The 22113-nt window shown below is 42.2% G+C and overlaps 1 protein-coding gene across 1 annotated transcript in view; it reads right to left on the minus strand.

Moving 5' to 3' along the window:
* The window catches only part of fa2h (fatty acid 2-hydroxylase), a 93383-nt gene that overhangs the window by 23226 nt on the left and 48044 nt on the right, over nucleotides 1-22113 (minus strand). The window contains 1 exon segment of the mRNA XM_052027943.1: nucleotides 1214-1294. Coding sequence (XP_051883903.1) covers nucleotides 1214-1294 — 81 coding nt within the window.

Here is a 22113-nt window from a genome sequence, read left to right on the forward strand (position 1 = left end):
CTAACTCTTACCTCAAAAATTCCATCAAATTGCTCTTCACAAACCTGTATTGACTTGCCCTAATCTACGTTCTCGTCCCATTAATCTTGTCCTGGATCTATGTTCCTAAAAGCTTTTTCCACCAGAGGTTAAAATAACTGGCGTGTAGTTGCTGGGCTTATAGTTACACCTTTTGAACAAGAAACATCCGCTGCTCTCCAACCTCCTGGCACCACTGCCATATCCAAAGAGTGATGGAAGTTTATGGTCAGTACCTCAGATTTCCTCCAGTGCTTCTTCAAAATTTTAAGATGCATCCATCCAGTCTTGGTCACTTATCTACTTTAAAAAATTGATAGCACTGGAGGTACTTGGAAAGTTGGCCGAACTTAATGTAAATCAGTCTCTCAACTATTTTCTCCTTCAATATTACTGAAAGCACTCTCTTCCCTGGTAAAGCAAAAGTATAATTAGTGCCTTGACTGTCTCCTCAGCATCCACATGCAAGTTCCCATTTTACAAGTTACGAGAGTCAGCCTATATCATTAAATGATTGGTTAGCCGCCCTTGCATTTAAAGCTCCATTAACCTGCAAACTAGAATGATATATTGTCTATGTCTGCTTCATTGATTAACTTCAATATTCCTCTATTTTCTATACTTTGATTTTTATAAATAATTGTCTTTAATGGGTGCACGTAGTGTCCTTTTTACTATATTCTTTAATACCTTTGGCTTCTTAATATGCTGGCAGCTAATCTTTTGTCATCTGATCTCTGTGCTTATTTTCAATTTTCACTTCCCTTTAATTCTTTTGTAATCAGTCTAGATCTCACTGGTATTTACAACTCAATGCTCATCATATACGGCCTCTTTTTTATCTTCTGAGATTAAATACACATTGTACAGTTGTTGAAACACCAGCCTTAAATAAAAGCAAGTCTAACTTTGTTGGAAGCTCATTTGACCCATAAATCAACATCCAATCACAACAGACCCATGTAATCTATGGACTTGCTGCTACTTTGCACAAGATGTAATATAGACAGAAGTTTCCCTCCTAATTACAAATTGGATGAAGTTTTGTAAGGAATGTCAAATTATTTTAAAATTCCTACGAATGTACATTGCTCAGTATCCAACAGGTGGAAAAGACAACAAAATTGCTCCATGCAATGAACAGCTCATAAGATAAACTTCTAAAGGATTGGATCACTACAACTGGAGTCCTTACATTTTCTGGATCCACTGACTTGCATCTGGCATCCATCACCATATCTGACGCTTGATGGTATTTTTCTCTTTCTCTGACAGCCTGAGGAAGGAAAAAAAACATCCTGGTCATAATTCAGTCTAAAAGCAGATGAACTGTGTTGGACACGGAATTATTTACTTGTACAAGGACTAACATTTTCACTTCACTAACTTCGCAATTTCCCTTAATTTAACAATGCGAGCAGTAACAAACCCAAAAAGTCAGCCATTTCCCAGCTACAATTGCCATCAGAAGCTCTCTTATTTCAAGAGCTCAGTACAAGTCAACTTCCTCCTGTACAAAAGTACAAGAACATAATGCTCATGTGGACAGCAAACAGCTTTGAAGTGTTAAAAGAACTTCCTAACAGTACAACAGCATCTGGTTATTTAAAAAAAAGCAAACCCCCCCACCCCCACCCCCCCAATGAAAACTAGTTCCTTTGTTAAATGTAAAAATAAAGTTTCAGAAGGTATTTAAGTTATGCATAAATGCAAAGTCCAAGATAAATTCAAGCAGATATGTACCATGATGGATTCTTGGGTACTGACCCTTGTTCAAAACTTTAGAAATATTCTCTCCCTGTACACAATAAAACTCAATTTTAGCCCAGAGCAAATTCAACTGCAACACTGATGAAAAATTGCAACTCCAACATATTGCACTTTGAATGAATGGTAGCATTCATGTCAAAATCCCACATTTGCATCTTCCACTATCAGCAGAACCAGGTATTTATACTGGATGGTTTCACTCACAGATAGTAGGACATTCAACTAATAGGCCTAGGTTTTGGGAACTGGTTTGTTGCTATCTTTCTGGTTGAGCACACAACAGGAAAATAAAATACCTCTAGCACAAGTAGCATCAACTGGAAAATGCAAAACTTGTCAGGAATATTTACACAGCCTAATCCAAAGACTATCTGTAGGAAAATTCAAGTTTTTATTTCAGAAATGCTTCATCCATGCACAGAGATCCAATTGCAGATCTACAATAGTCCACAAGCTTAAGCCCAACTTTTGACGTTGTCTCCATTAATCCACCCTCAAATATTTCAGAATATTTGCAGGCTGATCATTTGACACTTTGAATCCTGCATCCCTTCCGAACCAACCAGGATTAGATTAGGTAGGAGGATCCACTTCAATGGATAAAGTTACATCAAAATCTCCAGGCAGAGAACTAGCTTGTACTTTATTCTTTGCTTTTCCTACAGATCCACAATTTGCTTTTGGGAAGATCCAAAACTGTACAAGGCCCATCTTGCATACAGATGACGCTACCTCTTCAAGAACAGTCTCAAGTTCATGGGGCCCCAAGGCAGGCAAGAAATAGATCATGCATCACCAGCTACAAAGCATCACTAAGAGGTCCAGAAGGGTCATAACTATTTGCATTCATTTTGACACTTAAAGATGATTCACAGGACCAAAGCTGGAGAGAACGATGCACAGTTGCAAAGAGCGGCAAGAATGGATCCCCCTGATAAAGGAACAATGGACCATTAAGCTATTTGGAATAAATTAATGCGCATCAGCATAAAGCTTCGCAGAGTTTGTAATACCTTAGACATTCAGAGCAAGTAACCAAGGGTACTTGCAACATTGATATGTCGAATATCACTCAGTTGCAGTCACACAATGTAAGTTACCCAGTGATAAACCTATTGACCAAACAGAAGTAATTGGAATGGCTGGAAGATGGTTGTACTGTAGTGAGCGACTAGTAAGGAATGTGCTGAGAGATCAGCCATGAAGAAAGTGGATGAGGAAGGACATGGAAATGGCATATAGCCTTAGAACTATGGAGTCTATCAATAGTAGCTGAGTCACTTGGATTGGAAAGGAATGAGAGAGGAGGACAGAGGAGACAGGCCAAGGATGGGAATAGTCAAGGAACTAATGTTCCTTCAAGGTATTGTGTTTGTATGAAACTGCCAAACCAGAATGTTAAAGCCCAAACACATTCAGGCTGAAACATTGCTCCAGATTCCAGCATCTGCAGTCTGTCTGCATGAAAGACTAACTTGCTTTCTCCACTGACATTGCCTGCCCCAAGTATTCCCAACATTAGAACATGTGCCAAATGGCCACCACCTGCGATGACACCAGTTGAGAGCTACCCAGCCTAATCACACCTTCCAGTACAAAGCCCCAGTCCTGCAGGTCACAGCTCTTCATACATATCTAAGTACTTAAACACAAGGTTGCTGCCATTACCACTCTTCTGGGCAGCAAATTCTGACCTTATCACCCTCTGGGCGAGAGATTTCTTCATTCCCCCTCTGAACCTTCCACTGGTTTATAACTCTGCCACCAGTCTTTTGATCCCTCTAAAAATGAAGGAGATCCCTTAGTTTACTCAATTAAAACCCCAAGCTTCCTGTTCCAAAAACTTGTCAGTTCTGGCAATTACTCCCCAAATCTCATCTACACCCTCTCTTGTACATCTTTACTGTAATGTGGTGACCAGAGCTATACACCACACTCCAGCAGTAATCTAATCAGTGTTGTACCAGCTCTAGCACAAGCTCCCTGCTTCATCTAATATACCTTGGCTAATAAAGTGAAAGCATCCCATGCACCCCCCTACCCCCTATACATGCATGACTGCATGGCCAGATTCTGTTCTAACTCCATCTACAAGTTTGGAGATGATACCACCATAGTAGGTGGCATCTCAAACAAGATGAGTTGGAGTACAGGAAGGAGATAGATGGGTGTCATAACAACCTTTCCCTCAATGTCAGCAAAACAAAAGTTGGTCATTGACTTCAGGAAAGGGGGCAGTGTACATGCACCTGTCTACATCAACAGTGCTGATGTAGAGAGGGTTGAGAGCTTCAAGTTCCTGGGAGTGAACATAATCAATAGCCTGTCCTGGTCCAACCATGTAGACGCTACGACCAAGAAAGCTCACCAGCACTTTTACTTCCTCAGGAAGCTAAAGAAATTTGGCATGTCCCCTTTGACGCTCACCAATTTTTAATCAATGCACCATAGAAAACATCTTATCTGGATGCACCACAGCTTTGTATGGCAACTGCTCTGCCCAGGACCACAAGAAACTGCAGAGTTGTGGATACAGCCCTGCACCTCACAGAAACCATGAACTCCATCCATACCTCTCGCTGCCTTTGTGAAGTTGCCAAAATCAAAGAACCCACCCACCCGAGTCATTCTTCTCCCCTCTCCCATCAGGCAGAATGTACAGGACCCTGAGGGCACATACCACCAGGCTCAAGGACAGCTTCTATCCCACTGTGATAAGACTATTGAATGGTTCCTTTATAAAAATGAGATGGACTCTTGACCTCAATCTACCTTATGACCTTGCACCTTGTCTACCTGCACTGCACACTCTGTAGCGGTGACACTTTACTCTGCATTGAGGTAGTGCAAAGTAAAAACAACATGCACTGTGTAATAAGTTGATCTGTAGGAATGGTATGCAAGTTTTTCACTGTACCTTGGTACAAGGGACAATAATAAACTAATACCAATCTTATTGGCCCTGCTAGCTGATTTCAGATTTCCATCTATAGTGGTTTGTTTCTGACCTGCAGCATTAGTTTTCTTTCTGTTCACCTTCTGCAGCTAACCCTTCCCCACCCTCTCAGCTGGTCCAGCCCCACTGGCATCAGCCAGAGTCTTGGCTTCCACCTGATCATAGATATTCCTTTTGCTCTCTCCACATCCTGCAACTTAAACACTTATTTCTAAATGTTGTCAATTCAGAAATGTTAAGTTTCTCTTTACAGATGCTGCTCAACCTGGAGAGATTTTCCCCAACATCTGGTGCTTTTATTTCTTATAGCTTGAAGAATATCTAGAGATACATCCAAGGTCCCTTTATCCTTACATGACTCAATACATTCTTATATATTGTAAGTTTCCTTGCCTTATCAGATCTCCCCTAATGTATTACACCTGCCAATTTTTGCACCAACTGACCAGAACATCTATCTTTATGCAGCCTAAAGCTTTGATGAGATTCAATGTTGAGAAATGTGTCGTCGTACACTTTGGAAACAGAAATAAACAGGCAGATCATCATCTAGAAGGAGAGAAAATTCAAAGTACAGAAGTGCAAAAGGACTTGGGGGTACTTATGCAGGATACCCTAAAGGTTAACCACCAGGTCAGATCGGCGGTAAAGAAAGCGAATGCTATGTTGGCATTCATTTCGAGATGTAGTGTATAAAAGTAAGGAAGTGTTGATGAGGCTCTACAGGGCACTAGTGAGGCCTCATTTGGAATACTGTGCAGAGTTTTGGGCCCCATATCTTAGGAAGGATGTGCTGATGTTGGAGAGGGTTCAGAGGAGATCTACGAGGATGATTCCCAGAATGAAAGGGCTTACATATGAGGAGCATTTGTCGACTCTTGGACTGTACTCACTGGAGTACAGAAGAACGAGAGGGGACCTCATAGAAACATTTAAGGTGTTCAAAGGACTGGACAGAGTAGATGTGGCCAAGCTGTTTCCCTTCGTGGGTGAGTCCAGGACAAGAGGGCACACAATCTTAGAATTAGGGGATACAGGTTTAAAACAGCTGAGGAGAAATTTCTTTAGCCAGAAGGTGGTGAATTTGTGGAATTCCTTGCCACGTACAGCAGTGGAGGCCAGATCATTGGAGGCATTTGAGGAGATAGATAGATATCTAATTAGTCAGGGTATCAAGGGATATGGGGATAAGGCCAGAAATTGAGGTTAGAATAGTTTTTTTTTGCCCCCCCCCCCCCATTTCTCATTTTTTCCACTTTTTGGAGCAGACTCGATGGGCCGAATGGTCTACTTCTGCTTCCTTGTCTTGTGATCTTTCCTCCTCTTAGTCAACCACATGGACAATGCCATCATCTGCAAACTTATTACGGCCCTACATTTGAGACTACATCATTAATATACATTTTAAAAAGGGGCCAAGAACTGAACTCTAGAAGTACTAAACTGGTAACAGCTTTTTAGTAATGGAAACACCCATCCATTACTTTTTACTTATGTCACTATGCCAATTTTGTATCCATTGTGTTCTCCTCTGGACTCCACAGGCTTTTAACCTCTTGACCAAGATTGTCAGACACCTTGCCAAGATCTATTTGGACTACATCAAATGCTCTGCCCTTATGAACCATTGTCTCCAACTTAATAATCTTAGTCAAATACAACCTTCTATAACAGATCCACACTGACTGTTGCCAATTTCTACTTTTCTAAACGAATTGTCATACTGTTCTTCAGAACTAATTCCAATAACTTGCTCACCCAAGTTACGCCAACTAAGTTGTAATTATCCATTGTTTTAAAAGACAGCACTTTAAAAAGGTAGTACACAACTAGTTCTCTAATTCTACAGTACAAGAGCAAAGAATTCATGATGAACTTTTAAAAAGAACCGAGTCAGCCACAAATGGAGCACAATAAAATGAAAAACACTGGAAATAGGTCAGCAACATCAATGGAAGGACATTGTGTTTCAGTTCCTTTTCTGTTGTCTCAGATTTCCAGCATTTGCAAGTTTTTTTTAAATTTTCAGATAGAGTATTAAGTCCAGTTCTGGTTGCCATAATTTAGGGAAGATATTAAGGCTTGAGAGGGTGCAGAAGAGATTTTCCTAAATTGATTCTCAGGTGGACTTCAGTTATGTGGATAGAAAAGAGCTTGTTTTGTTCTGTTAGGAACAGATCCTAAGGAGATCTGATAGAAATATTTGAAATCCATGCACAGATCAAGGATGGAAAGAAATGGTTTCCATTGGAAGAGTTAAAATCTAGAACCAATAGTAAAGAAGTGACCAAAAATCCTTTTAAAATCAACACAATTGGTTAGGGTTCGGAATGCACTGACAAAAAAAAATCAGTGGTTGAAATAGGTCCCATTGCAGCATTCACAACTCATTGGGATATTACCAGGAGAAAAAAAGGACTGGGGTTTGGTGGGTGGCTGGCAAAAACAAGGAGCAAGAGCTGAGTTCTTGCATAAGCTGATACCCATTCAATAGACTGTAGGCACTGCTCCATGTCTGGACTTTGATTCTACAATTCCTCTGCCTTTGCAGCTACAGCCAGGGAGAATTCAAAGAGTCTTCAAAGCCTCCATGATTTCCTGCTTTAAGCAGCATGGGCAAATTCACCTTTTTCCAAAAATTCTACACTACTTCCTCTCTTATGTTTGTCTCGTCCAATTTTTCAATACTTGTCTTCCTTAACCATCTCATTAGCTTCAAACCTTTTGGGAAAATCCCTGCGAAGTATTCATTAAAGTTGCCTTTATGGTCCCGTGCAGGCCCTGCTCTTTCATTGGTTACCTTGTTCTACCCATTTTTAAATGTTTTTGGATTTTCTTGTATTTTACTTGCCTTTATCCCCCCCCACCCCAAACTTGCATTCCCAATTTCCATTTTAATGTCACTTTGTCCTCTTCTTGGCTTCCTGCTGTATTAACCTCCACATCATACATGAGCTTCCTTTTCAGCCTCAAATCAACATGTACCTTGACACATGGGAGCCTCTAGATATGGTAATCCCCCATCCACTGAGGGAAAAGTTACCATGAACCTCTTGTTTATTTACTTCCCATTGTTCTGACACTGAATTTATACAAACTAATAATTCCCAATCACGTTCTGCCAAATTACTCCAGTCTGGTAAAACTGGCTTGCTTTCGGTTATTTTCCATAACTATGCCAGAACAAACATTGTGTTAACTACCAGAAACTTACTCTGCCACAGATACCCCTTCCATCTTCGATCCACAAACCCAAAAGGTCTTGTTTGGCTTGGTAGATAGTGGCTAGAGCTTCTGAAAGTAATTTAGGAATTCTCCATAGCTTTTACACTGTATCCTCAGTTAATATTAAGGTAATTGAAATGCACCATCACTGCTGTAGTACTTTTGCACTTGTCAGAAATTTACCTCTAAACTTGGTCTTCTATCACCCTTGGCAAGTGTGTGGAGGTCTACAAAACTATGTACTTCTATTTTTGTTGTCTCGAATTCAAAGCATACTGCCTTATTTGACCCTTATAAAGGCAATCATTCCTCCTTTGATCATTTAATGTTGCTACACCTGCTTTTTTTTGGGAAAAACAGATTTAGCCGAAAGCAAATCAGGACCCCCAAGCTGTTCCAGTAATGACTAGAATACCGTACTTTCATGTCTCAGTGCCTTCAGCTCATCTACTGTGTTCACTAAACTTTCACTTGGGCATGTTTCAATAATCACAGCCAGACCAGTTATTTTTTAACCTCCATTTGTCTGACTAGTTTTCTGACATTCTCCCTTCTGTATTTATGTTCACATGTTCATCCCTCTGCCGAAAATATGTTAAAACCCTCCCGTGAGCACCAGCAAACCTACCTGAGGATTTCAGTCCCTGCATCAGAGGTGTGACCCACGGAGCTACCTAGTATGTGGCTCCAGGCACAATACACAGACTCCTGTATTCAAGGTTCTAGTTAATCATTCTCCTCACTGCTCAAAACCTTCAAGGAACTTATCCCTTTTTATATCAATATCATTGGTATGGACTAAAACTTCTGTTCACCTTTCCCATAAGTCTACAGACTTCACACCCTCAACCTTGTCATCAGGACGGCAATATAGAATCTTGGAATCATCTGCAATTGTCAAAGTGCCCATCAGTTCCACTAACTCCTTTATTACCTTCACGATCATTCTGTTTCTTCACTGTACACCTCTGCAAACCTTGGTGCTAAGGTCTGGGCTCTGGTTACATTCTAAGCAATCCATGCACCATTAGCACAAGGCAACAGGACGTCCTCAGTTCTCCTGATCTACATCTCCTCTCTGGCAGTCACCCACTCCCCTGCTGCCTGCATCTGAGCCACAGGCAACGACCTCCTGTAATGTGCTACCCAAAATAGTGCTGCATCAGTTGTTGGACGCAGCTCTACCTGAAAATAACATCCTGCACCTGTGGTTGTTCTGGGCATGTGGGAACTTCAGGTAGCTCTCCATTACAAAAGGATGTGCGCCATGGGTTTGAGATGCCATGCCTCGACTTAGATTAACTCACTGTGCAGAACTAAACACCATCTCTTCCCTGAACTAGAGTTCCCCATTCAAAATCCTGAGCTACAAACTCTATAGTAGCAGCAATAACTAGCATAGTGTATGCATCAGCAAAATCCTACTGCATTTATTCTGGCCAAAGTTCCAAAGACCCTAGCCTGTTTTCTATTCTTAAGTATTTTGATTTACTATTAATAAGCCTGTTGCATTTGGGTTGGTTTGGAGATGGGAAGGAAAACAATGAGCAGACAGCATATTACTACCAAGTGATTAAAATAAGCCTTGAATGTTTGATTAACCAAAACTTCCTGTGAATAGTAGTAGGCAGCATGGGAGAGTAACCATTACGTGCTGTGCTTGAAAAGCTCCTGATGAAACCTTGCAACCAAAATTACTGTAAACCCATGTTGCCAGCTTTGATAATTTTTCTGAACCAAATGCTCCAAATACTTAAAAATAAAGGTAGTTCTTTGAGTCTCTTAAGAGCACAAGTATAGCATTGAAAGTGGAAAGGAAAAGGCAGGTACCAACTGTTGAATTTAGGTCAGATTTGATTAAACAGCTGATTTGACAATAAAACCTTGTGGGGAAAAATAACATCAAGGCAGAACGGAACTTTATCTTCAATGTGTCTACAGGTACAGTCCTTTGATATCAAAGAGCTTGTCAGCAACAAATTACCTGCAATTGAAAATTTTCTTACACGATTGTGCAAATTGGCTAGTTTCACATCTTAACAAATGCAATGACCTGTACCTGCAAGGCAACTAAAAGCAGAAAAATGCCTGCTTGAAATGTACATGCTCACATTACAGGCATTCCTTTCCAATTCCTGGAGCAAGTCTTTGAATGGAGCACGACACAGGTTTAGGAAAGATATTGACATATTGCACTTGCAGCATTAAATGCAACTGCCCCTATATCCAGTGTGCAACTGCCTTGTCAAAACTGGAGACCATCGTGCTATTACGTGCAAGTAAATGGCCTTTCCATTCATTGTGCAAGTCAGGTCAAACAATGAAAATTGGTAATCCACAATACATCTTGGAAGTGGAAAAAAACTAAAAGCTCAAGTGTGAGCAGGTATTCAAGTGCCAGTAACCCATGGAAATGAACATAGAACACTACACAGTACAGGCCCTTCGGTCCACAACATTGTGCCGAAGTTTTATCTTGCTCTAAGATCAATCTGACCATTCCCTCCCACATAACTTTGTATTTTTCCTATCATCCATGTGCCTATTTAAGAGTCTATTAAACATCTAATGTATCTGCCTCTACCAGCACCCCTGGCAGTGCGTTCCACACACCTAACACTGTATAAAAAAATTTACCTCCGATATCCCACCCCCACACTTTCCTCCAATCACCTTAAAATTATGCCCCCTCGTGTTAGCTATTTTCACCCTGCGAAAAAGTCTGACTGTCCACTGATCTATGCCTCTTATCTTGTACACCTCTATCAAGTCACCTCTCATCCTCCTTTTCTCAAAGAGAAAAGCCTGAGCTCTCTCAACCTATCAAATGGGAGCTTGACTGTTGCTCCTCAAAAGGTGGTTGCTGCTTTAAGAGATCCTACAGTAGATGCATCTCGAATGTAAAAATCTAAACACTGTCAGGTATACCAAGAACTATGCTGACAAAAATTAGTAACTGAGAAATTCAACTAACAAAGATGAATAACTGAAGGGAGAAGGTAACAACTTGTTTACATGGCAGCATAATGCAACTGATACAAACAGCAACCAAGTATAGACAAAACCAATGCATGGAATTTGCTCCTTACGTGAATAAAAAGGGGGCATTTAATTTGAATTCATTTGAAAGCACAAAAAAAACTCAGTCTTGACCTCCATAATGCAGATATTCTAATAGTTAATGGATCCTGAATATTTCCAATGAATTAGGGCAATGGGGATTCCTTCAACTATAATTTCCATCCTCTACGTCACCAATCCTCGGCTGAGATAAAGTTCCATTGCTTCCCAGGAATGGGCAAGAATTAAAACCAAGGCTTCTGTTGTAGTTGTTATCAAGTACTTGAATCTCCAGCCAGTAAAGTGTGTACATTCAAATCTCACACTATTCCATTCCAAGGCAGAGAACCTGCCCATCACGTGTTCCATCTCCATAATATTAAGACAAGGGTCATTTAAAAAATCTTCCTGCAAATAATTCAAAGTCACAAATGACAGATTTCAAGACCAGTAGCAGGAATCATTTTTTCTGCAGTTCTCGCAGCCAGAGCAGAGGGGAGAAGACAGCATTTTTAAAAAGAAGTTGTTTCTGATTGGCTAAGTATGTAGCAACTCAGCCAATAAAAGACAGATAGGGCAAAGCGGAGCAGCCATTGTGCAAGAGGGCCGGTTTAAGAATGGGGAGCCAAGGCATTGGCTCAAGAGACTTTGGTGTGGAGGCCAAGGTGGGGTTCTGTTAAGTTCTCTTTATTATTGCACAAGTAGAGCAGTGGGAATGACACCCAGTGCAGTGGTGTGCTCCTCTTACATGTGGGAAGTCAGGGAGACCTCCAGTGTCCCAGACGACATCTGCAAGAAGTGCATCCAGCTGCAGCTCCTTACAGACTGGGTTAGGGAACTGGAGCCGGATGACCTTCAAATCATTCGGGAGACTGAGGGGTTGATAGACAGGAGTTACAGGGAAGCAGTCACACCGAAGTTGTAGAAGGCAGGTAGCTGGGTCACTGTCAGGAGAAAGGGAATAGGTAGTCAGTGCAGGGTACCCCTGTGGCCGTTCCCCTCAATGAGTATATCGTTTTAGATACTGCTGGGGGGCTGAATGACCTACCAGGGAAAAGCCACAGCAGTCAGATCTTGGGCACCTTGTCTGGCACTTTGGCTCAGAAGGGAACGGGGGGGGGGGGGGGGTGGGGGGAGGTGGCAAGCAGAAGTGATAGGGGATTCATTGGTTAGGGGAGCAGACAGGAGGTTCCTCCATGGATGAGAACAAGACTCTCGGATGGTACATTGCCTCCCAGATGCAGGGTCAGAGACGTCTCAAATCGAGTCCATAGCATTAAGGGGGAGGGTGAGCCACCAGAGGTCATGGTACATGTTGGTACCAATGACATAGGCAGGAAAAAAGTGAAGAGGTCCTGCAAAGTGAATTCAGGGAGTTAAGTGCCAATTTAAAAGAATCTCCAGGGTGGTGATCTCAGGATTGCTACCTGTGCCATGTACTAGTGAGGCAAGAAATAGGAAGATAGGAAGCAGATGGTACAGGAGGGAGGGCTTCAGGTTTTTTTTTAAGATCATTGGGCTGTCTTCCAGGGCAGGTGGGACCTGTACAAATGGGACGGTTTGCACCTGAACAGGAGGGGGACCAATTTCCTTGTGGGAAGGTTTGCTAGTGCTGCTCGGGGAGGGGTTAAACTGGAGTTGCGGGGGTGGTAACCAGAGTGGCAGGGCAGCAGGTGGAGAGGCTGTAGGGAAAGTAGATGTTAAGACTACAAGCAAAGATGAAAACAGAAAAGGTTGAGTGTGGTGGGACTAATGTTCTGAGTTGCATCTGTTTCAATGCGAGTATTGTAGGTAAGGCAGATGAATTTAGAGTGTAGATCTGTACGTGGGATTATGATGTTGTAGCCATTAGAGAGACTTGGTTGCAGGAGGAGCAGGACTGGCAGCTCAATGTTCCAGGGTTCTGTTGTTTTAGACATGACAGAGGGGGAGGTTTTAAAGGGGGAAGGGAGGTATTAAGGGGAAGGGGTGGCATCACTCATCAGGGAACATGTCACAGCAGTGCTCAGAGAGGACATACTGGAGGGCTCGACTACAGAGTCAATTTGGGTGGAGCTGAGGAATTACAAAGGGTCGACCATGTTAATGGGACTATATTATTGACCTCCCAATAGTCAGCAAGATTTAGAGGAGCAAATTTGTAGAGACATAGCAGACAGTTGCAGGAAATATAAAAGTTGTGATAGTAGGTGATTTTTTCTTTAAAACTTTTCACATATTGACTGGGACTCCCATACTGTAAAAGGACTGAATGGGATCGAGTTTGTCAAATGTGTTCAGGAAAGTTTCACATCATAGATAAAGAGATAGAGATTTCTTTATTAATCACATGTACATCGAACACAGTGAAATGCATCTTTGCATAGAGTGCTCTGGAGGCAGCCCGCAAGTGCTGCCACGCTTCCGGCACCAACACAGCACGCCCACAACTTCCTAACCTGTACGTCTTTGGAATGTGGGGGGAAACCGGAGCAAATCCACACAGACACGGGGAGAACGTACAAACTCCTTACAGACAGTGGCCAGAATTGAACCTGGGTTGCTGGTGCTGTAATAGCATCATGCTAACCGCTATATGTGGAGGTCCCAACTAAAGAGCTCAATACTGGATCTCCTCTTAGGGAGAAAGACAGGGCAGGTGACAGAAGTGAGTGCAGGGGACCACTTTGGATCAAGTGATCATAATTCCATTAGTTTCAAGATTATGGAAAAGGATAGGACTGGTCCTAGGGTTAGATTCTAAACTAGAAGGCAAAGTTTAATAGCATCAGAAGGGATCTGGCAGGTGTGGATTGGGATAGGTTGTTTTCTAGCAAAGAGGTGCTTGGTAAGTGGGAGGCTTTCAAGAGTGAAATATTGAGTACAGAATCTGTATGTTCCAGTTAGGATAAAAGGTTATGAGGGATATTGAGGCCCTGGTAAAGAAAAAAAATCAGGTATAGGCAGTTAGGATCAAATGAGGTGCGTGAGCATAAGAAATGCAAGAGATCACTTGAGAAAAATCAGGAGGGCGAAAAGAGGACATGAGGTTGCTCTGACAGACAAGGCGAAAGAGAATCCCAAGGGTTTCTATAGCTATATTAAGAGCAAAAGGATAGTGAAGGCCAAAATTGGTCCTCTTGAAGATCAGCATGGTCGTGAGTGGAGCCGAAAGAGATGGGGAGATTTTAAATGGATGTTTTGCATCTGTGTTTACCTCAGGAGACAGTCTGTAGAATTGAGGGGGAAAAAAAGGAGTAGCAAGGTCATGAACCACATCTGGATTACCAAAGAGGTGCTTGCTACCTTGAGGCAAATTAGGATGGATGAATCACCAGGGCCTGATGGAGTATCCCTTCGGACCTTGTGGGAGGCTAATGCAGAAATTGCAGGGGACCTGGCAGAGTTATTTGAAGTGTTCTTAGCCACAGATGAGGTGCCAGAGGACTGGAGGATTGCTACTATTGATCAAGGAAGGGTTTAAGCTGAAAAATTATAGGCCGGTGAGCCTCACATCAGTCGTGGGTAAATTATTGGAAAGTATTCTGAGGGATAGGATACAAGTATTTGGATAGTCAGGAATAGTCAACATGGTTTTGTGCATGGCAGGTCACGTCTAACCAATCTAATAGAGGTTTTGAGGAGGTTACTAGGAAAGTTGAAGGGAAGGCAGTGGACGTTGTCTACATGGACTTTAGCAAGGCTTTTGACAAAGTCCCACGTGGGAGGCTGCTCCAGAAGGTTAAGTTGCTTGACATTCAGGGTGAAGTAGTTAATTGGATTCAATGTTGGTTTAGCAGGAGAAGCCAGAGGGTGGTAGTAGATTGTTAACTACCTGATTGGAGGCCTGTGACTAGTGACATGCTGTAGGGATCAGTGCTGGGTCCGTTGTTTATTATCTATATTAACAATTTAGATGATCATGTGGTAAGCTGGATCAGCTAATTTGCAGACAACACCAAGATTGAGGGTATAGTGGACAGTGAGGAAGGCCAAAGTTTGTAAAGTGATCTGGACTAGCTGAGAAAATGGGCTGAAAAATGGCAGATGGAATTTAATGCAGACAAGTGTGAGGTGTTGCACTTTGGAGGTCAAACGAGGGTAAAACTTAGTGAATGGTAGGACTCTGAGGTATGTGGTAGAACAAAAAGGGACCTGGGAATACAGATCCACAATTCCTTTAAACCGGCATCTCAGGTAGATAGGGTCGTAAAGAGAGCTTTTGGCACATTGGCCTTCATAAATCAGGGCATTGAATACAGGAGTTGGGATGTTATGTTGAAGCTGTGCAAGATGTTGGTGAGGCCAAATTTAGAGTATTGTGTGAAGTTCTAGTCACCTACCCACAGAAAAGATATCAATAAGCTTGAAAGAGTGCAGAGAAAATTTACATAGATGTTGTCAGGACTTGAGGACCTGAATTACAGGAATAGGTTCAATAGGTTAGAACTTTATTCCCTGGAGCGCAGGAGAATGAGGGGAGATCTTATAGAAGTATACAGAAATTATGAGGTGAATCGATAGGCTGAATGCATGCAGGCTTTCTCCCGTCAGGTTGGGTGAGACGAGAACAAGTAGTCATGAGTTTAGGGTAAAAGGTGAGATATTTAAGGGGAATCTGAGGGGGAACTACTTCACTCGGGTGGTGAGAGTGTGGAATGAGCTGCCAGTGGAGGATGCAGGTTCAATTGTAACATTTAAGAGAAGTTTGGATAGGCACATAAGGTATGGAGGGCTATGGTCTGGGTGCAGGTAGATGGGACTAGGCAGAAAACCAGGCTGGCATGGAGATGGACTGAAAGACCCGTTTCTGTGCTGTAGTCTGATTCTAAACAAGTAATCCCTGGGAATAGAAGCCTTATACACCACAACAGACCAAGTTAGATTTGACAAATGGTTTACTACTTTGAGCAACTGCTCTACAATTAACTTTCAAGTAACTGGAACAATTCAGTACTGCAAGCCTTAAACCAAAATTATAAAATGGCAAGATTCAGTAGCATATTGAAATCTGAAATCAAAACCAAATCCTGAAGCTATAGAAGCTATATAAGTTTTTATTTGGTTTGTTATCACTGCTCAACAAATAAGGGCAATATGCTTAAAAATCTCTCCATGATTTACTTTCAAGTGGGGACGAAGGCTGTTAGAGAATGCCAAGGTTTCAAAACCTTGGATGAAGAATTTGTCAGTCTTCACAAAGTTGATTCTTTATCCCAAGATAATGGCCCTTACTTTTATAATTTCACCACGAAGAGAAACATCCTCAAGATTATCAGTCAAGTCCTTTCAAACCTGTGGTAAATTCCAGACAGCACAGACCCTTTCAACTCAATGTTTTCCTGTAAAGTGACCTATTGCTACTGCTTCCATTTGTTAATCAATGCTACCCATGCTAAGAATACCTTCAATTATGACCCCTTGTACAGGAATCTTCAATTTCCACCTCAAATGTCTTTTAGGAACTCAAACTATCCACTCTCTAATCCAAACTTGTCCCAAGAAATATTAAATTTGTTAAACTTTTTAAAAGAAAAGAGACTGTTGCTTTAAGCATTGTTATTCCTACTTTGGCCCCATTTGCTGCTGCACAGTTGTCATTTTATGCTCTGGCCCTCATTTCACTCTGCTTATCATTACCCATATCACCACACTTCATTAACTTTCTAAATTTCACTTGAACTCTCACCCCGAGAGCAAAGTTTATGTTCAAAACAGCAAAAAGTTATGCATGGAAGAGAAACAGAGCATTGAGAAATTGCTTCTCAGAGGGTTGTGAATCTTTGGGAACTCTCTACCCAAGCTGTGATTCAACAGATTGAGGCCGACTCTCAGATGTTTGATCTACAAGGGGGTTGAAAACTGTATGGAAAGTGCAGCCAATGCCAAGAATGAAGCAGCCACAATCTTATTCTAGAGGCAAAGTCTGTGCAGCTACAGCCCACTCTTGCTCCTAGTTCTGTTCTCACTTAAATTAGAACCAAAAAAAAAATCAGATGTCTTGTGCCATTTGCTGCAGCAGCAACACCTCCAGCAGGAGTCTCAGCACTGGTGCCCCACAAGGCTACGTCCTCAGCTCCCTATTTTATCCCCTATAAACTCATGACTGTGTGGCCAGATTCTGCTCTAACTCCATCGACAAGTTTGCAGATGATACCACCGTAGTGGGCTGTTTCTCAAATAACAATGAGTTGGAGTACAGGAAGGAGAGAGAGAGCTTAGTGACATGGTGTCAACAACTTTTCCCTTAATATCAGCAAAACAAAAGAGCTGGTCATTGACTTCAGGAAAGGGGGTCATGTACATGCACCTGCCTGCATCAACAGTGCTGAGGTCGAGGGTTGACAGCTTCAAGTTCCTCGGAGTGAACATCACCAATAGCCTGTCGTGGTTCAACCACGTAGATGCCACAGCCAAGAAAGCTCACCAGCACCTCTACTTCCTCAGGAGGCTAAAGAAATTTGGCCCCTTTGACACTCACCAATTTTTAATTGATGCACCATAGAAAGCATCCTATCTGGACACATCACAGCTTGCTATAGCAACTGCTCTGCCCGAGACTGCAAGAAACTGCAGAGAGTTGTGGACACAGCCCAGCACATCATGGAAACCAGCCTCCCCTCCACAGACCGTCTATATCTCTTGCTGCCTTGAAGCAGCCAGCATAATCAAAGACCCCACCCACCCAGGTCACACTCACTCCTCCCCCTCCCATCAGGCAGAAGATACAGGAGCCTGAGGGCACATACCACCAGCCTCAAGGACAGCTTCTATCCCACTGATAAGACTATTGAACAGTTCCCTTATATGAGATGGTCTTTTGACCTCGCAATCTACCTTATAACCTTGTACCTTATTGTCTACCTTTCTCTATAGCTGTGACACTTTATTCTGTTATTATTTTTACCCTGTTCTACCTCAATACACTGTGTAATGAATTGATCTGTACAAACTGTATGCAAGACAAGTTTTTCCACTATCTCAGTACAAGTGACAATAATAAACCAATATCACTATTAAAGCACTCCAGGTTAGCACTCAAACTTGAAAACATACCAACCAGCATTTAAGAACCACAAGAGTACTATACTTTCTAACATTCAACAATCATAGGAGAATCTCAGATCTAATACACACATCAAGTTCAGTACATTGGTGGTCTTGTGCCAAAGGGAAGTACTCAGGTATGTTGATACACCAAATTGGATCTGACCAAGTTCCACGTTCCCTTCAATTTGATCTTCTGAACCCAGATCAAGGAAAAGAAAATAAGATAAATCGTGGTTTGACCTTTGTCTTGTCAATCTATTAGCTCAGCTGGAATTGTCAACTTCTAAAATTAAGTGTCAGTTTAAGATATTTGGAATCTCAATTTATCTCCGCCAATAAAGGAACAATACATTACCCAACTTGTGCAGCCATTGCCCTTCCAAGGCTATTTCAGGTAACCTGATCCCTCCTCTCTGCTTCTAATCCTCAGACACCCCTCCAGTCCTTCCCATTCCATCCGCCCATTACCCACATCCCTCCTTTATTTGCTTTCACCTTCACCAGATTAAAGAATCTGCAGCCCTTTGTCGTCTCTGCTTATCACCTCTCAGCCCGTCTCAATTTCTACCCTTCTCCACCCAAATCCATCTGCTAATCAACCTCTCCTCACCTGGATCCACCCAAAACCTCACCTCTATTCTGACCGTCTCCCTTTTTACTGTCAAGATGGTCTCAACACAAAACGTTGACTGCTCATTTCCCCCCTCAGATGCTGCCCGACTCCCAACCCCACCTGCAGTTCCTCCAGCAACTCATTTTTTGATCCAGATTCTAGCATCTCCCATCTGTATTAATATTAAATCAGCTAAAACAACCAGTGGAATCATTGGGTGTGTTACACTAATTGAATATATCCCATACCACTATCTTCAACATGTTCTGGCAAACCATAATCACAGAGTTGACCAAACTGCATGGCTAGGGAGGTAACCAATGATTCACAAACCCAAATGGAGAATAGTGGAAACAGATTGCATGAAAATAATGGAGCAGATCTACCAGTTACGTGAAGGATGGGAACAATCCTGCGATTCATTAGACCAGTGACTCAATTCTCTCTTCCTCCCCCTCCACCACCCCCCCCCCCCCCCACAAAGGGCAAGTAAAATGACAGACACAATTGTGCAAACCTTTTTACCTTGCATCAATACATTTACTATTCAAAGACAGATCCTTGTGCCCAACCCTTTTTTCCTCAAATATACAGCATTGCTCAGCAAAACTGTCTATTTTAGGTGCACATTAATGACATCGATCAATACTTTGCAGGATGCCCCCAGAACACAGTTTCCAAACAGTGAAATGCATCTTTTGCGTAGTGTTCTCGGGGCAGCCCGCAAGTGTCGCCACACTTCCGGCACCAACATAGCATGCCCACAACTTCCTAACCCGTACATCTTTGGAGTGTGGGAGGAAACCTGAGCACGAGGAGAATGTACAAACTCCTTAAAGACAGTGGCCAGAATTGCACCCAGGTTGCTGGCCTGGCGCTGTAATAGTGCTATGCTAACCACTACACTACCATGCCTGCCTTTCTCTTGGTCAGTCTATTTGTGCAACCTCAGGCACCAGATGTGCAGGATTTTCCTGCAACCAATATCTGCAGTCCCAGTACAAACTGTTTCTCGAACCACAGACCCCATCCATCTCTATAACATGCAGAAACTGGACCATTATCACATCATATCCAACCAAGGTGAGCTTACAACCACATGTGCAGGTTTTAACCAAGATGAGACATCTCCACCGTAATAGTGCCAGATTTCCCCTGCCTGTGCTTTCTCCAGACCCAACTATTCCAACTTTCAGCTCGCCTCATGCTCCATCCTTTGCAAGCTTGAGGTTATCCATAGCTCCGCCATCCATACCCTAACTTGTGTTTGGCCATCATCCCATCAAATTCTATGTTGTGTTCAAATTCCTTCATGCCTTTGCACTCTCATCACTAAACTCTAAGTAAAACAAAGAGCTGCTGAACTGTTCAAGAACATTCAAATACTGCATTTTAAAGAAATCAGTATTTTGCTGGTCCTCATATACCACATACCCAATATCATTCCCAAGCACCCTGCAATGCTCAGTGTGGTAACTCATGACTGTCATAGCAGGTTGTGTTCAAAGGCCCCCCCAATACATTGTGACATCACATCCCTTAAAAATAGGGATCTTCAATGCTTATGGTTCTCAATTAAAAAGAATGCAATGCAAGTCCCGTGTAAACAACTGAACATGAATCTATACAAGTCCAAGTCACAGAATGTTACTGTACAGAACAAGGCCATTTGGCTCATCAAGTCTGTATCAGTTTATTTCAAAGCAATCCAGCTAGTCAGACCCCCACTCCCTTCCCACAAGCCTAATAACTTGTTTTCAGATACATATCCAGCCTCCCCTTCAAATGCTACATCAAATCTGCCTCTACTACCCCAGGCATTTCATTCAAGACCCTAAACACTTGCTACAGAGAAAAATTGTCCTATCACTTTTGGCAATGATCTTCATACATCTCCAGGTTCTTCAGCCTTCTGCCAATGTAAGCGGTTTCTCTATAACCTTCCCGACTGTATATGGTCTCATTCAAATCCCCTTGTAACTACCCCTGCTGCAAGAATTCCTCCTGCTTTCTCTGTCTACCCCAACTAAAATTCCTCATCCCTAGAATAATTTAAATCTCTTCCACATACTCTCCAAAGCTTTCAGAACATTAAGCTGTGGCACCCACTGATTAAAATATTCCAGGGATTGGGTAAACACTGATATTTCAATCAAAAGCCAGCATATGCACCAGCCAACCACTGGCCTTGCATTTGCTGACATTTGTCCAAATATTTTATAAAACAAGGGCAATTGGAAAGAATTTTCCAACTCTTCCAAAGACCACAGTGCCATTAAATACTGAAGTTACAAGGTGCTGGTATAAGGTGACAGGATATAACCCTGTATTCATGGTTGCTAATCTCCTGATACCATCACCCAATGAGAAATACTTTGGGAACATGACTCTCACTTACTATCTTGGCAACAGAGATAATAGGTTCAGAAATAAAACCCAAAACAAAGATTTAAACACCTGGTCAAAAGCAGTTTGCAATAACAGGTCAGTTCTGAAACAAAACATGTTTTGGCAACTCAACTTGTTGCTACAAAATTAAGTTCCTTTGAGATAAATGACTATCACCAAGCACCTCACATTTACCACGTGAAAAACAGAACAAGATTCATGTTCAGTAGCTTAATTGGAACTGGATTGTTTCTTAACATCTTACAGCTGTAAGCAAGGAACCACATTGCTATTTTTAAAAAAAGCAGCTTTAGCACATTTCCAGTGTCTTCCTGGTAGATGTCATCAGGATGGCCGAACAGTTTAGGGCACTGCATTCAGGTTGCGGTCTCCACTGGAGGCACGGGTTCAAATCCCACTCCTGACAGTTAAGCACTGGGGGCAGGCATGGTAGTGCAGCAGTTAGTATAGTGCTATTACAGCACCAGCGACCCAGGTTCAATTCCCACCAGTCTGTAAGGAGTTTGTATGTTCTCCCTGTGTCTGCGTGGGTTTCCTCCCACATTCCAAAAATGTACAGGTTAGGGAGTTGTGGGTATGCCATGTTGGTGCCAGAAGTGTGGTGACACTTGTGGGCTGCCCCCAGAACACACTACACAAAAAGATGCATTTCACTGTGTTTTGATGTACATATGACTAATAGAGATATCTTATCTTTTCTTATGTGGAACTCTGATACAAGTTGGTCCCTGAAGCTTCAGCTGAATTTGAGGTATATTCAATGAGATTCCCATTGGATTTTTCCAGTCACCAATTGCCACCATCCCTTGCCTCAGCTTCCTACCTGGGTCATTTGCCTCTGTACAGAGTCCCATAACAACCTGTAACATCTGTGCAAAGTTCAACACTGGAGCTAGAGGACAAGGATTTTGGGGGGTGCAGGGGGGGAGGTGGACAAAAGATTTGGTAAAGAAAACTGTGCCTTGTTGGCTAGGAGTTGTGCAGTAATGACTACGTGCATATTCTTCGTATGAGGGCAAGTAATCAATTAGAT

Source organism: Pristis pectinata, chromosome 13 (assembly GCF_009764475.1).
Source record: "Pristis pectinata isolate sPriPec2 chromosome 13, sPriPec2.1.pri, whole genome shotgun sequence".
Classification (NCBI taxonomy): Eukaryota; Metazoa; Chordata; class Chondrichthyes; order Rhinopristiformes; family Pristidae; genus Pristis; species Pristis pectinata.